The sequence below is a fragment of the Aureobasidium pullulans genome (assembly GCF_000721785.1).
Source record: "Aureobasidium pullulans EXF-150 unplaced genomic scaffold scaffold_31, whole genome shotgun sequence".
NCBI lineage: Eukaryota > Fungi > Ascomycota > Dothideomycetes > Dothideales > Saccotheciaceae > Aureobasidium > Aureobasidium pullulans.
Genome location: NW_021941051.1, coordinates 224,925 through 239,718, shown reverse-complemented (window position 1 = coordinate 239,718; position 14,794 = coordinate 224,925). Strand labels below are relative to the sequence as shown.

Sequence of the window (14,794 nt, the reverse complement as noted above, 5' to 3'; positions counted from 1 at the left end):
GACCCGATTTGATCTTCGTCGATTGGTTCTGACAGATGATGAGATGTGAGATATGGGTATTCGGAAGAAAGAGCTCTTCAAAAGCATTCTTCCATGAATTAATTTTGCGTACAAAGCTTGACCTGTCGTACTTACTGTACCACAACGCGGCTCGGACACCAGGTGTTAACGTTTCCTTCACCTTCACCCCCAAAACCATTTTGGCAAATTCTGTCCCCTTTCCTCGCCTGTGTCTTCACCATCCTCCCTAATTTCCCTCACCGCCTTCTCAAACAACTCCCTAGCACTCGGCCGGCCCAGCGGCGTACTACCCAAACACTTCCTCACCCACCTCACAAAATCTTCTCCATAAATCTCCTCCAAACCAGTCCACCACCCTTGCCTTTTCTCAATCTCCCGTCCATCAACTTTGTGATACTCTGGCATCATTTCCTGCATCACCTTTCCGAAATCGAGATTCCATATATCCGATTTCGTCGTGCAGATAATGCCATTGCTGACGATATCCGCAGATTTAAAGTTGAGATGGTGGATCAAACTGGTACGAAGGTCAAAAGCCTCTTGGTTTTCAGGGGCGGCATAACGGTACGTGCCTCTCGGGCCAAAGGCTTTATTCTCAATACCTGAAGTTCCAAAGTCTGAGAGCACGATTTCCGGAAAACGCGAGGATTCAGAAGCATAAGCAGGCCAGCGAAGAAGGATATTTTCAGATTTGATGTCATTGTGGAGAATACTTTGCCAGCGTTTTGGTGAGGCGGGAAGGAAATGTCGTTGTGTGGTTCCATTGGGCAGGAAAATGAGACCGTGATGGAGGTATGCTAGTGCTGTAACCAGTGACTTGAAAATATGTATGACCAAAGATTTAGGTATACGTGCACCATGTTTCAGGCAGCGGGAGTTGAGTTCCCAAAGATCGCCGCCATCACAATACTCCATTTGCAATATATGCAGAAACAGTCCAGCCCTGGCTTTTGTGGTTACACACTTGAAGAGCTGAATGATATTGGGATGAGCTTGCAAGTTGGTCTTGAGTATCCCAAGGAGAACGTATGCTTCGTTCGAGACAATTCCCCATTCCGAATGCGAAAAGAGGGACTTCTGCTTTGTCACTGTTTTAAAGACGTAGAGGTTTCTCCGACGTTTGGTGTAAATGTGTGGCATGACGACACAAGAGGCAGCTTCACTACCGGTGAGAAGCTCATGCTTGACAACAAAACTGTGTTCCATGGGTCCAAACTTGTCGAAATCTCCATGGCCACCGCTGTAGTATAAGCCTCTGAAATCTGCCTGATCGAGTGCGGAGATCTCGTCCAAGTTCCTGCAGCTGCAAATCCCGAGGTTATGCCAGAAGCAACGAGGGAAAGATTGTTGCTTCTTGACAACGTCTTTGATGAGGTATTGGATGGAGAGACCGAGAGTAATTTCACTTGGAGATGCAGGGAGTCTTTGATCGACGGGTGTCCCTGGAGGTGTAAATGTTTGCGGCATGAGTGTTTGCCATGCTATGAAATCTTAGATCAGTTGATGTATGAGATCGTCTGGCGTCAATCAGTGTGCTTACCCTCTGTAGAGGAAGTTAGCGATTACTTTGAACGACTCCCGGATATCGTGGCAGATTGGATAAAGTCCGCCTTGAGAAAGACACTTGTTTCTCTTAGTCTTCGTGGCCTTGACCAAAATCTTGCTTTGATCAGCAAGGTTCTTGGTCGTGCATCGTGGACACAGACAGCCAGGAATCGGTCCTCCATTCATCCTACAGCTAGGACGGTGACGGTGTCTGGCGCCAGCACCAGCAGTCGCACCGTTTGGGAGAGGTAAAGTACTCGTACTCATGACAGAAAAGAGATAGAACGTGAAGATGAATAGATGAAAGGAAGAAACTCGAATGCCGTGCCTACCTTACTCTATGGAATCTTAATGCCAGCAAATTGGGCGAACGCTATGCCATTCTAAAGGCCAGACATGTTGATAGCTGTCTCTGCCCGGAGAGACATGGACTTGGTCATGGCGACGAGTATTGTTGTCCCGATGAGCAGAGATATTCTCCAGTGGTCTCCAGCAGCCATCGAATAGGCAGAGACAGCATGGGCAAAAACACCTGCAGGCTGGACGATTCTGGCGACACCATATCATTCTTAGACATCTGGCAGATGCAAGACCTTACGGCCATAATCATGAGACTTGTTCGTCCAGCGTGTGCGACAAGCTGAGATCGTCTGGCGTGATGACGTGGATTTGCAAATCACAAACAAATCAAGCAGACGAGGGTGTTGATTTCGTAGTTGATGGACGGCCTCGTGAGGGTGTCGGTTCCTGAAATCAGGACGAGGATTGCGACTCACCAGGCACCTGACATGCACGACGTAGGTGGTGCAGACGAATCGGGCATTTTGGCATGCGCCGTCAATGCACAATGAGCGTCATGGCTTCCAAGAAAGTGTTTCAGGTTTATGCTCAGGCCGGGTAGAGACAGCACGTTTCTTGCAGAGACCATGACATGGGGGCTGTGAAGTGTTTAGTTGTGCGTCTCTGTCTTCAAGACATGCGATACAAAGAGACTTGAGGATATCGACTCGTTAATGATGCAGGAGAATTGCCGGAGGTGATGTGGTTGTTAGTTTTCTTAGCTTCCAATTGCCACCCGCACCAGACTGGAACAAGGCAAGCGCTTTTGCAGGAACGTTTGAGTTTTGCGGCGAGACGGCAACGGGTCTCCGCTTTGATTTCGAGTTTTGAGTCGACTTTGCAAGCTGATGAAAAAGTGGATGGTGTTGCTGACCCAAGAAAGGCACATAATAGTGGCGCGTCATATAGGTTGGCATGGAAGGCGATTGTAGCGCAGTACAGTATGTGTGGTACGGAGTATATGATCCAATGCACAATGATGATAAGAGAAGATGCGGATGGCTAGCGGTTGTTGTTCTTGTCCGTAGGAGCCGCAAACATTCAAGGACCCTGTCGGTTGGAGTCAGTGATTCGACGGCATAGCAAAGCCACAATTCCAGGTCAACCAAAAGCCGAAAACAACGACTTGCAAGCGACAAAAACAGACTACAAGAGTGTTTGTGCAATCGTGGTGATAGTCAGATATCCGCCAGTTATAGCCGTTATTTCAGGGAGAAGGCTTCCAGAAGAGAGTTTGTTTGACAGATTTGGAAGTCGGAAACAGTCTTGACACGGCGGTTTCCCCTTTTGCCCTTGATCCAGTGCGACTTGTTGACCGCAATCTCGCACGACGGCCACCATCCCGCCATCTTCGACCCACGACATTCGACAACCTACTCCGACAACCAATACATATCCCACGCACCGCTTGCAGTCCACTTTCTACACGACTGACTGCCGTTACGACACTTTCCGAAACGCGCGGCACTTTCAAGATTTGCAGGTCGACAGCAGCCACGGCGCACAACAAGCACAACACCACCTGCGGCATTTGCTAGCACAATTCACTCCCCAACATGGCCGCTGGGTAAGCAGCATACTCTTCCGTCGCTCTATCGAGCACGCCAGGCTAATTGCTCGTCCACAGCATCTCCGGAGTATGGCGCTCCTTCTGGCACACCATGACGTCCAACGACCGACATGCCTCGCCCGACATGCCCTACCGCACCGGTGCTCACACTCCTCTCGCCCAGAGTCGGCACGCGCCCTTGACGTCGGTCGCTACCGCCGCCGAATCTCGTACCGATCTCAACAACCCCTACGCTCAGGACAATGATTTCATGCCTACCAACGGTCGCATGTCGCCCAATGGTCCCTACTCTCCTGGCCTTCGCTCTACCATGCAGCGCCAATCCAGTTCGGGGAACCTCGAAGGCGTCGGCCAAGGCGAGATCCAAATGCAAAGCTTCTCAGAAGGCCTCCCTCCTCCGCCGCCCGTCGGTCACTCATGGAGACGCATTGATACATGGGCTGAGCACAACCACGAAGAGCTGTTCGAGAACTTGTGTGAAGGTTGCACTCAAAACGATGTTAATGAACTCGAACATGAGCTCGACTGCACACTACCTATGGAAATGCGCGAATCTCTCATGATCCACGACGGTCAAGAGCGCGGTGGTAGACCCACCGGTATCCTCTTTGGCTGCATGTTGCTCGATTGCGAGGAGATTGTTCAAGAGTGGAAACAGTGGGCTCGCGTTGGCGACGACTACCTCCGTGCTTCGTCTGCTCCTCACACTGCCCCGCAGGTCCCCAACAAGGCTTTCGCCGGTTCTTCTACTCAGCCCTCTGCTCCTCAATCCGCTCAAGGCGCCGGCTGGCGTTCGGAGCTCATGTCAAAACAAGACTCTCACCCGCCAAACGCCGTACAAAAAGCCTACGTTCACCCCGGCTGGATTCCCGTCGCAAGAGATTGGGGCGGTAACAACATCTGCATTGATCTGGCTCCCGGTCCCGCTGGAAAGTGGGGTCAGGTTATTCTGGCCGGTCGCGACTACGACTGCAAGTATGTCGTCGCTCGTTCGTGGTCTGCCTTCTTGGCCAGCGTCGCCGACGACTTGAGTACTCCCAAGGCTATTGTCGACGAGGACAGCGGTGAACTCACCCTCCGCGAATTCAAGAACCAAAATGTCGACCCTTCGTACATGGATATCCTGCGCTGGCGCACCGACCAAAAGTACGGCCGCCGCACTCCCAAGGGCCAGCGTCCTCAGCAACCCCTCCGCATCAACAGCAACGTCAAGAATGAATTCAGCAGTCTCAACGGTTTCTCTCCCTATGCTTCTCCCACCGGCAGCGACCGTGGCCGCAGTCCTCAGCGCTTCTCAAGCAACGGCAAGGCCCCTGCCACACAAAGCCCCCGAGGCCACGTAAGCAGCCCGCTCGCGCGCGTCGCCGAAGAGGCCGGTCCCACCCTCAAGACCGACAATCTGGACGCCGTACTCACCACTTCGAAGAGCAACGACAATCTTCTGAGCATGGACTCGCCGCTCCCTCCTACCATCGAGACCTTCGCCGATCAAGACCGCAAGGACGAGAAAGAGAAGGCTGATTCGGCCATCACATCCTCAGAAGAGGCGACAAAAGGTGGCGCTACCTCAGCAGACACCGAAGAGATGAAGACTGTCGAGATCTAGTCTGTCACGACGTCTAGATAGAATAGGAGCAACACAATACAGTCCTCGGCCCATCTATCGAGGCGCGGACCAATCACCACAGACTTCGCCTCTTTTGGCCTCCACCAGTCTTTTTACTGTACCTTTTAGACAGCTCTCCATTTTCGTTTTCAGTGTTTGCTTTTGGTTTGCAATTGGGTTTGTTTTTCTGCAAGAAGTGGACATTAGGATCATCCCGCACTACCTGGAGCGAGCCTCATCATCTATTGTTTCGGGCAAAGAAAGAGGACACAAGGCGTTTTCATGGTGTAATACTCGTTTTTTCTTTCTCTTTCTTACTATCAATCCCAACCCAAATCATCCAAGAGAGCATGGAAGGGACAGTTATATTGTTCGGCAGCGGGAATACTTCAATTGCAACAACGAACACAAGGAACACCACAAACACAAAAATGATATTTTACATATTTTACCCTTTCTCCTCTGTGCCTCAATGGGATTCGATGACAAGTCAAGCAGAACATGCTGTTTGATTGCTGCATGTCAGAACGACGCTTTTACAGATGATACTGCAAGTCAGAAATCATCGATTTCAATCTGATACAGGTATCTTCGCATGATCAATCGTTGATGAGAGTGGGGAAGAAATATATGGGAAAATCTACAAGTGATCTGAGAATACCAACGCATACATGACCAGATATATGTAAGAGTAACACCTTGCAAGTGATGCCCGGGCTCCCCTCTTATATTTTCTCGGACGTCTGAAAAATGTCTGTTTCTTTTTCGCTCGATGATTTTCTTGTAATATAGTGGAAGATATCCAGAACCAGAGATGCAACAAAGTGAAAGCTAAGTACTCATCAACCTCCACGTTATGAAGTCGCTTCTACATTCGACAAAGAGAAAAAAAGCGGCCTGTTGGACAAAACCAAAGTCAGAGTCAAAGAGATGGGAAAAAGGCCTTTTGCAGTACGGGAAAACGTGGTGATCAAAGTCTGAACAAGGGTTTGATATTTCATGTGACCATCATGATGAGAGAGCACAAGGGCAATTTAAAAAGTCTATATACAAAAATTGAGGTCTTGATAACCATCTATGGGCTGCCTTTAGAATAAAGGAATGGGGTTCATTGAAAGATAAAATTGAAAAAAAGCACAAGTCGCGATATCCAGTACCGTCGGGAATAATCAAGACCGCGCTATGCCAAAAGTTACGACCAAAATGCAAAAGCGATGTATGTGATGTGGCGTGGTGTGGTGTTTATGATGAGCGATTCTATGCGATCAAATCGAGGCATCCATCAAGCACACCCTCGAGTTCTTGAACCCTGCGCTCGAGTCTGGTCTTCTCATCCCTCATAAACATCCATACTCCGGCATCAATCTCACAAGTGCGTCCAGGAATCCTCGCCGTGGTCGAGTCTCTAGAAACAGGGCGGACCTCCTTGATGGGTTCCATGACGGTACCCCAGCGCTCATTGTTGTTCAATGCGTAATTGTGAGGATGCGGTGATGTTGGGGTCAGAGGACGAGAACATGACTCGGCAGTATCGGCTTCTGACTCGAATCCGCTGTCGCTGTGTAGAGAGCTAGCCCCACTGTGGCGATTGCCGCGGGGGGTGAGATCGTTTTGACGGGCCATGCGTTCGAAGTGTTCGCGGTCTTCATGGCGGCGTTGTTTTTCTGCTGCCAATTCTTCGGCCAGTGCGCGATTTGTGGCAGCTTGTTCGGCGGATTGTGCGGCAAGATTTTCGAGTTGAAGTTTGAGGTGCTGAGCTCGTGTTGTGGCCTCTTCGGTCTCTTCGCTTTGTGCTTCCCGTTCGGCGCGGGCGGCTTGAAGAGCAGAGGCTTGTTCCTTGTAGGCGGTCTGAAGGCGGTTGATGAGGAACTCGGCGTTGGTGAGGAGTTCGTCGAAGGAGGTGGGCGTCTTCTCTGATGGTAGGCCGACTGGGAAGAGTAGTGATGTGGCGGGGTTGAGGAGATCCATGCCGACAGTGCCCTCTGCTTGAGTTGGAGGGGAGACAGGAGCAGTCTTTGTTGAACCGAACCAAGAGAAGCTACGGCTACTAGGCTTGGGAGCAGGAGCTTGTGGTTGAGGGATACGACCAGAGCCGGCGGTGAAGGATGACTTGTAAGACATGATGTATTCCGACTCTTCTTCAGGCTCGGAGGGGGCAAGCGATGAACGACGAGGTGTAAAGATGTCGGTAAAAGATGGACCCTTGCGAGGAGGTGACCTTGATGAACCGTTCTGCTCTTCGGTGTCGGTAGGGTTGAAAGCAGGCACGAAGCTGACAAGAGATCTTGCGCGGGCGTGGAGTGAGGCCTTGCGGGACAGAGAGCCGACAGTAGCGACTACTCCAGGGTTGACGTTTTCCGAGATGGCAGACAGGACTTGCTTTCCAAAGGCGGCCGAGACGGTGCGCGACGAGTAGGATAGAGAGCGGGATGGAGATGCAGATGGGGAAGCCGAGGTATAGGTACTGTTGTAAGAAGTATCCTCTGAGAATGCAGTGTTATAGTTGTCGTAGTTGGTGGAACGGACGGCGGCGTGGGAGGGTCTTGCTAGGGCGACAGGCGTCTCTGGAAAGGGCGAGGACGGAGCCGAAGTATGCGAGGAAAGAGCCATGGCTTTGAGTCTTTTGTCCGACTGGATGGCTGGATGCGAAGGTGCGAGTCTGAAGTTTCGACGCCTTTCCCCACTTGGTAAGAGAAGGGTACTCCGCTGAAACAAGCAACGTCTCTAGCGATTGAATGCCAGTAGAAAGAGAAGGCTGGAGAACAAACGTCGACCCAGGCCAAGACGTACTGTTGTAGTCTTTGGATGATCTATGCAGTCGTTTTGCGACGCCTTGTGGGCAGTATCGCGCTGTAACGAGGCCTTGTTGCACGACTCGTCGAAGGGATGCAACCCAAGGTTAAGCTTCGAGGGCGGCTTGAAGGTGGAGATTGATGCAGTATGATTATGAGATGCAGTAAACGACAGGATGATGTTGCGTGTCAATTGCTGCTTTGGTGTGTGTGTGTGTAAAGGATAGACAAGGGGCTCTCTCTCTGCAGCAATTAATCCACGCATATTAATCCTGTGCTTTTCCTGCTGACGACGTCAAAATACGGTGGCTGGACCAAATCTCCCAGCCACTGCACGTTTCACCGTGTCCCTGCCGACCGCCTGTCAACACTGCCATCATACAAATGCCCCATCTGACTCGATTAAGTATTCCTTACACCTATTCTGCTTCCCTGTTTTGTCCATTCTTTTCCGCCTGAAAATTCTTCTTGAAAAAGTGTCTTCGCCCTCATACTTGAGACGAGTCGAGAAGCGCTGATCTGTCTTGCTTGCGAGTCCACAAGTCTCGGTTGTGGCACGTGAGACGTTGAGATTCGGCCTCCAACCGTTTGCAACGTCTCACCCGGACAACCCTCTTTCCGCCTTGCTGCCAATTTCGATATTGACAATGATGCTGCTCTACAACGACTTCCAGCCTCTATCTTCCCAATCGTCTCGTTCTTTCCATACCGTTGTGTAAACTGTCCCTGCCCCCCGAACTTGCACAGCGCAATAGGTAATCCCGTTTCTTTCTATCTTGACATGTGTCTGCCTATCCTCGTGTTCAATTTATTCTATTCTATTCATGGAAACATTGTGGTTCAAGGCCCTTGCCTGCCTTTCACTTTTGCAGATTCTCGAAAGAGGTTGATGCCCAGGAAACGTTGTCCCGACGGCCCGCTACGGACTGTGTGATGCCGGAAACCATAAACTGTATCCAAGGTTGGCTACCTAGTCAACAACACTCCCGGAGTCGAGCTGCTGCAGATGACGCATGTATACAATATTGTAGCATCTCCGTCATACTTGGATCATGACTTCAACCTGATTCGATTATACACAACCTGATATCCTATCATGGTGTACATCAACACTCCGTCGAGCAAAAAACTATGATGAGAAACTCAGATTTCGCGAGTGTCGTATTCGCAAAGTATGAAGACATGTAACAATGTCGTCTCTGTCTCAAACACTTTGGTCGTCAGAGACGATTGCATCAAGTAAGACATGTATCAGCACCACTGACACCAACAGTCTCTTTGTTCTACAGATCAAGTCCGACGACAGCACCATTCCATATTGATCTTATAGCAACGTGAAGAAAAGAAGTAAGATGTCTTCTTCCCACCAAGTCTCGTCTACCTTTCATCATCTGCCTCATCATTCCAGCTCCGTCCCTCGACCCATAACGCATACAAGATGACCAACACTAACGATCTCCTAACTTCTCCAACCCCCAGATCAAAATGGCGCAAAGATAAATTCTGGGCTTTCCTGTTACTGAGTCTGAACCGCGCATTCAACAAGGACCCCCTACCACCCCAGGGCTTCAAGTTCGTCCACAAGATCAACCCGCGAAAGTGGTGGTGGTATCAGCACTACGGCTTCCACCCACAAACCTATGGCTTTCAGACTTCGCAGGAGGCCAATGAGCATGACTTCCACCAAGATAGTCCAGAAAAAGATAACGACGACCAATTATCTGATATTGCAAGTGTGGGAAATAGACCAGGGATGGCGGAACAACATCCCAGTTTCTCGAATGAGAGGGCTTGGGATGATGTTGATATCGATCATATGGACGAGGTGCAGAGTTCAAGTGCTACATCAACTCCATGCCCTGCTCCTGATTCCTTTGGAGGTGGGTATACACCACATTTTGGCTGGGAATCAGGATTTGAGGATGACAGTAGCATCAACGACAATGACAATACGCGGCAAAGCAGTGCTGAAAAATCTGATGTTTCCGCGGCACTGTCTGCTATGCCGCCAACATCATCTCCTTCTCCACCACCCACAACAATTCGACGATATACTTCCATCCCATCATATCAGCCTTGCCTCCCACTTATATCAGACGACCTCGAGTCTCGAAGTGGAGATGGCCAGCACCGACCATTGAGATTTAGTTTTCAACATGGATTTCATCATTGTTCTAACACAGGGGCTAGGGGTGATGGTGATGATGACATGGAATGTAGTTGTACCCTCGAGCCATCACCGCATGATGGCTGCAGCTGCTCTACTATGTGATAACACCGTGCTCACCGTACAGGATGAAGTGGAAATATAGGCTTAGAAAGCAAGTAGATTTTTGATTGATATCGTTTTCGATGAAGCTTAAGAAGTCGCGGTGGCAATTGCTGGGTTAATGTTTTGAATCACAGAATTCACCTATCTTCCGCCTTGATCTCGGGACTGTGCAAGCGATGGGGGTCAGATGACGTGGCTAGGAGATGATAGCTACAGTGTCGAAAGGTGGGCATTCTGGAAAGAGTGATCTTTGGTAGCGCTGGTTATTGAAGAGAGAGGTGGATGTGTCATTGATGACATTGTCGGTCATACGAGGAGAGCGGTAAAGGCTGCGGATGATGCTGAACAGAAGAGCACGTACACAGCGTGAGGGACGCTAGGCTTTTTCCAACCTGAACACATGTGTTCGAGCTTGAGGAGCGCGAGTCCACGCCTCCAGGGAAATATTCACATGACTCGCCATACTATCTTGCTTGGGTTTGTTATCTTCTCGTGTAGAACTGAATCGCTCATTCGAACCTCACGCCTGCTGTAAAACGATCAATGTTGTTAGGAATGCTGGTTCCTTTATCTGTCGTCTAATCATGCGATAAGACTTGTCTCCTTATCAAGATTGAGATATAGCCCCCATCATAGCTTCAACTTCTCAAGCTCTCGGTACTCTTGAAGATTACAGTCGAGTACCTGTGTTCGGATGGGAACACATCAGAGAGCAGCCGTCTCTAGTCCCGGATCGCGATATCTCCACGACTCCGCACCCCACGGATTTTGAGTTCACTCCAGAACTTCTCACCCCCGCCTCCGCATTACCGTGAATCTGGCCTTCCCGACCTCTCCATCGGTCTCATCTTGAGGCTGTTGTTGCACTGGTTCGCCTCTATAAGAAGAACCTGCGTTCGTATGAGCGACAATGGCAAAACTCATCATCTTCACGGATCCAACCACACGACCGGGATCAAGGACGGGTCAACCCATACTTCTACATACAGACAGAGTGCTTCTTGAACGATAAGTCAAACATGAACAACAGTCAATGGCGCCCGGGAAAGCGTGTCGCTATCGTTGGAGGAGGTCCAGGTGGTGTCTCAGCCGCCCTCGGCTTCATAAGCAGAGGCTACGACGTTCGCATCTATGAGCGACGATCCGATTGCAAACCCATTGGCGGAGGTGTACTGTTGGCAACTCCAGTACTTGCAATTCTACGGTCTCATGGAGTCAACATCGATAACTTCGGCCTGCCTACCACCACCTGGTTCAGAAATCAACAAGGCCATGAGCGTGCGGAAATCCCATTCAACCATGAAGTCGAGAAGCGTATGGGGATCAAAGACTGGCACTACGGCATGTTACGATCTGGAGGCTTCGCAAAGATTCTCGAGCGTGTTCCTGAAGGCGTCATTCGACCAAATCACAATTTCATCGCTTATAAAGAACTGCACGAGGAAAATGAAGTCGAGATCGAATTCGAAGGTGGATACACATGCAGGGCTGATATCCTTGTCGCTGCAGATGGCATCAGATCCGGAGTTGCACGCCAGGCCTTTGGCGACCCGCAACTTTTTCACACCGGCATTCGCGTTTATCTTGCTTGGTGCGATCAGCTGCCAGATATCCCGCCAGCGTGCGGAGCCCTGTATCATTCTAAGGAACACCAAGCTTCATTCTTTCCTATGCTTCACGACGGTAAAGCAGGCTACGAGTGGTGGCTAGTAGAGCCGTCATACGATGGCAAGCCACTGCCATCAGATATCGAAGCCCATGTCCGGAATATCCTAGGCACTTTCGCAGATCCCCTGCCTCGCTTTGCCGACGCTACCAATTTTGACACCCAGGTCTATCGTTGGGAAGTTTATAACAGGCCCTCGCTGAAGAAATGGTCAGCTGGCCGAGTCGTCGGCCTCGGCGATGCAGTACATCCAGTATCGCCCTATGCAGCTTACGGGATGGGCATGGCCATCGAGGATGGCTACTATCTTGCGCGTTCACTGGAAAGTGTCGATCTGCGTGACATCAAAGCGGTTAATGCAGGCTTCGAGATATTCGAAGGTCACAGAGTCAACTATGTCAACCACAATGTCGAGTTCGCACGGTTCTTGGGAAAGTTCTTCCACAATTTGCCGTACCCTCTTGCTTGGATCCGGGATCTGGTATTGGATTATACGCCCATCTTGCAGTGGCTCTTGTCCAAGGAGTATATAGACATGGCAGAGTTGTCAACAGCTACCCTGAGGGAGCTTGAGGTGTAATCCGGGACCGCGATTGACTCGAGTCTTCTAAGCCATATGGATTCTTCCTTCGTGAGTGGTGAGGAATCCATGAGCGATTGTTAGCGTAGCTGAATTTGAGCCAAATTTTATGGAAGTAAAACATATTAGAGCCATACTGTTGAGAACTTGCCAGTGCAATGGTCACTTCTGGACAAAGCTGGCGAGTTTGATGGCATCTTTGACAAAACGACATAGGGCGACCCGATGTGGGGCAAGTAGGAAACATAGTTGGTTAGTACTCATTGCACGCTTTGGCCTAGTGTCAGAAGCAAGAGATATGTTGGGAGGCACAGAGGACAAGACAGCATAAGCCTTAAGATCCTGGACCCCGAGGACCATGTGGACTTGCAGTATGAGTATGAAACAGGACTGAGTTTGAACAACATTCGTGAAAACGTTCTCAGGTGTACCAACGAAAGGTTCAGATTCGAAAAGGTAGATCGTTCTACTCCTCGAATAGTCACCAAGCCTCACTCTCCGGTCTCGCGATCCAAGTCCCATTGGACAAGTCGAATGAACTTCCAGTCAAGACTCTTCTGGCGTAGCTGTTTGCCCCAGATATAAAGAGGCAGTGCCAGTGCAAGCCAAGCAAACACGATACCTGCTAATGTGCCGTATACCACTGCTGGGCCATCTGCTGCAAGCCAAGAGTTCGTGTAGAACGCGATTAGGAATGCAAAAGCCGCTAAAGCATGTCAATAACGTTCAGTAAATGACACGCGCAAAGAACTCACCTTTGAACGCCATCACTGAAACGACACATTCTCCTGCGATGGGACGGTAAGCATCTACAATATAGGCCATAGCTCCTGTAGTGCCTCCGACAATTCCCACACTGACTGCGAATGATGGTCAGAATCTGTTTGAAATGTTTCGATGGGAATGTGCTTACTAATTGCAAGACCAACGACGGGCACGGCCCAGTGGGTGTGATGATCTAGACTCAGTCCATACATGAGTAGTCCTCCCGGCATGAACAAAGCTGGAAGTATGCAAAAAGGAAGTCGATGCTCGGGCTCTCTGATGCCGCCGGCACGAGCGGTGAAAAAGTCCGCAGTCGTATCTGTTAGCTTGCCACATATAGGCATACCAATAGCAGTACCGACAATAACGGCTATCCAGCATAGTCCAGACTGCCAGGTTTCAAAATGATCAATCGTGTAGAAGTCGTTCGCGAGTGATACCGAAAGAATGACCACAATGCCTACCACGAGTCCAACCGTGACCGTAGACCAAATCACCGGCGGAAGTGCAAGTAACAAGATTGGTCGAATGAATATTTTCCAGAATGACTCTTTGGTCTGTGGAGGCGTGACGAAAGCCAGGTTTTGGCGAAATGTCTTTTTGGGTATGTTGCTAATCTCGACGCTACGCTCAGGTGAAAGCCTCTCGACTTGGAGAGCACCAAGCGACTTCTCGATATCTTTGCTAGTATGGCGTACTAGCGCAGGCTCGTGTACTTCTGGTATACGAATATATCCTGTCTCAGGCATGGTGAAGAATGCCAATATGGTGAAAGCGAAGATGAGACCGGTTCCAAGGTAGTACAGCGCTCGCCAGTCTGTGCTCAGAGTGAACAGACCACCGAATATGCTTTCTAGAGGAGCACCAGCTGCCAGAGCGGCCGCGAATATCCTGTCCAGGCGTGTTAGTGCATGATCAAGACAAAAGCTCTTCTGATAATTCGATTGTACTTACGCCATATAAGTGCCTCTTTCGTGCAAGAAAAACAGGTCCGCGACAGTCAATGGCGCCACGCATTCGGCTGTTCCTGCAAACCAACCCATCACCAGTCTAGCTGCAAGCAGGTTGCCAAAAGAGTTTGCCCGCGAAGCCCAGATCGTTGTAACGCCGAACAACAAGAACGACAGTACGTATACCTTCCTTCTACCATATTTCAGAGCAACGGGGACCCAGAAAACGTTTGAGATGTCTTGCAACAAAGCAGTAGCAGAGAACAAGTATGCAGCCTTTGAGATACTGCTTGAGAATCTGGCGATGGATGCAGGAGCGAATGACCCAGGGATTAGGGGTGATGGAGGGTAGGCGTGGAAGATATCGATGGTGAGTTCGACGATAGCGATGGAAGGACCGGCGGCCATGAAGTTCGACAATACAAGTGCCGTACTTGTCAAACTCATCAAGTAGATCTTGTATGCTTTAGACCTGGCATGTATGTGAGTTTCCGTATATGGTATGCTCGATGGAAACGACTCACCAGTTCAGTGGATCGTTGGGATCATTAGAAGGTTTGGGGTACAAGATCCGCTCGTTTGTTCCTTCCCTTGTGAGGCGGACTGATCCAAGTGTGCGCACTCGGTCCATATTTGGCTCACTAATCTGAGCAAATTCGATATCGATACTTCGAGAAGACATGCTGGC

At 49.9% G+C, this 14,794-nt stretch overlaps 6 protein-coding genes across 6 annotated transcripts; 3 read left to right on the top strand and 3 right to left on the bottom strand.

The window, feature by feature from the left end:
* Positions 1–183: 183 nt before the first annotated feature.
* M438DRAFT_369348 (kinase-like protein) lies at positions 184–1,488 on the bottom strand (the record flags this gene model as incomplete). Its single annotated transcript, XM_029908104.1, has 1 exon — positions 184–1,488. The coding sequence occupies one exon, from the start codon at positions 1,486–1,488 to the stop codon at positions 184–186; it is 1,305 nt and encodes a 434-aa protein (XP_029755850.1).
* Positions 1,489–3,048: 1,560 nt separating this feature from the next.
* Positions 3,049–5,538, top strand: M438DRAFT_305966 (putative 1,3-beta-glucan biosynthesis protein). Its single transcript, XM_029902245.1, has 2 exons — positions 3,049–3,472; positions 3,533–5,538. Exons 1-2 carry the CDS (start codon positions 3,462–3,464, stop codon positions 5,079–5,081), a joined length of 1,560 nt encoding a protein of 519 aa, XP_029755849.1. The 5' UTR covers positions 3,049–3,461; the 3' UTR covers positions 5,082–5,538.
* An 800-nt stretch (positions 5,539–6,338) lies between these two features.
* On the bottom strand, positions 6,339–7,691 carry M438DRAFT_378105 (uncharacterized protein; the record flags this gene model as incomplete). The annotated part of the gene is made up of 1 exon (XM_029908778.1): positions 6,339–7,691. One exon carries the CDS (start codon positions 7,689–7,691, stop codon positions 6,339–6,341), a length of 1,353 nt encoding a protein of 450 aa, XP_029755848.1.
* Positions 7,692–9,311: 1,620 nt separating this feature from the next.
* Positions 9,312–10,145, top strand: M438DRAFT_359523 (uncharacterized protein; the record flags this gene model as incomplete). The annotated part of the gene is made up of 1 exon (XM_029907344.1): positions 9,312–10,145. One exon carries the CDS (start codon positions 9,312–9,314, stop codon positions 10,143–10,145), a length of 834 nt encoding a protein of 277 aa, XP_029755847.1.
* Positions 10,146–11,164: 1,019 nt separating this feature from the next.
* M438DRAFT_283345 (FAD/NAD(P)-binding domain-containing protein) lies at positions 11,165–12,391 on the top strand (the record flags this gene model as incomplete). The annotated part of the gene is made up of 1 exon (XM_029901378.1): positions 11,165–12,391. One exon carries the CDS (start codon positions 11,165–11,167, stop codon positions 12,389–12,391), a length of 1,227 nt encoding a protein of 408 aa, XP_029755846.1.
* Positions 12,392–12,882: 491 nt separating this feature from the next.
* On the bottom strand, positions 12,883–14,788 carry M438DRAFT_339653 (MFS general substrate transporter; the record flags this gene model as incomplete). The annotated part of the gene is made up of 5 exons (XM_029904241.1): positions 12,883–13,097; positions 13,147–13,251; positions 13,305–14,047; positions 14,111–14,578; positions 14,631–14,788. 5 exons carry the CDS (start codon positions 14,786–14,788, stop codon positions 12,883–12,885), a joined length of 1,689 nt encoding a protein of 562 aa, XP_029755845.1.
* Between the last annotated feature and the right edge of the window lie 6 nt (positions 14,789–14,794).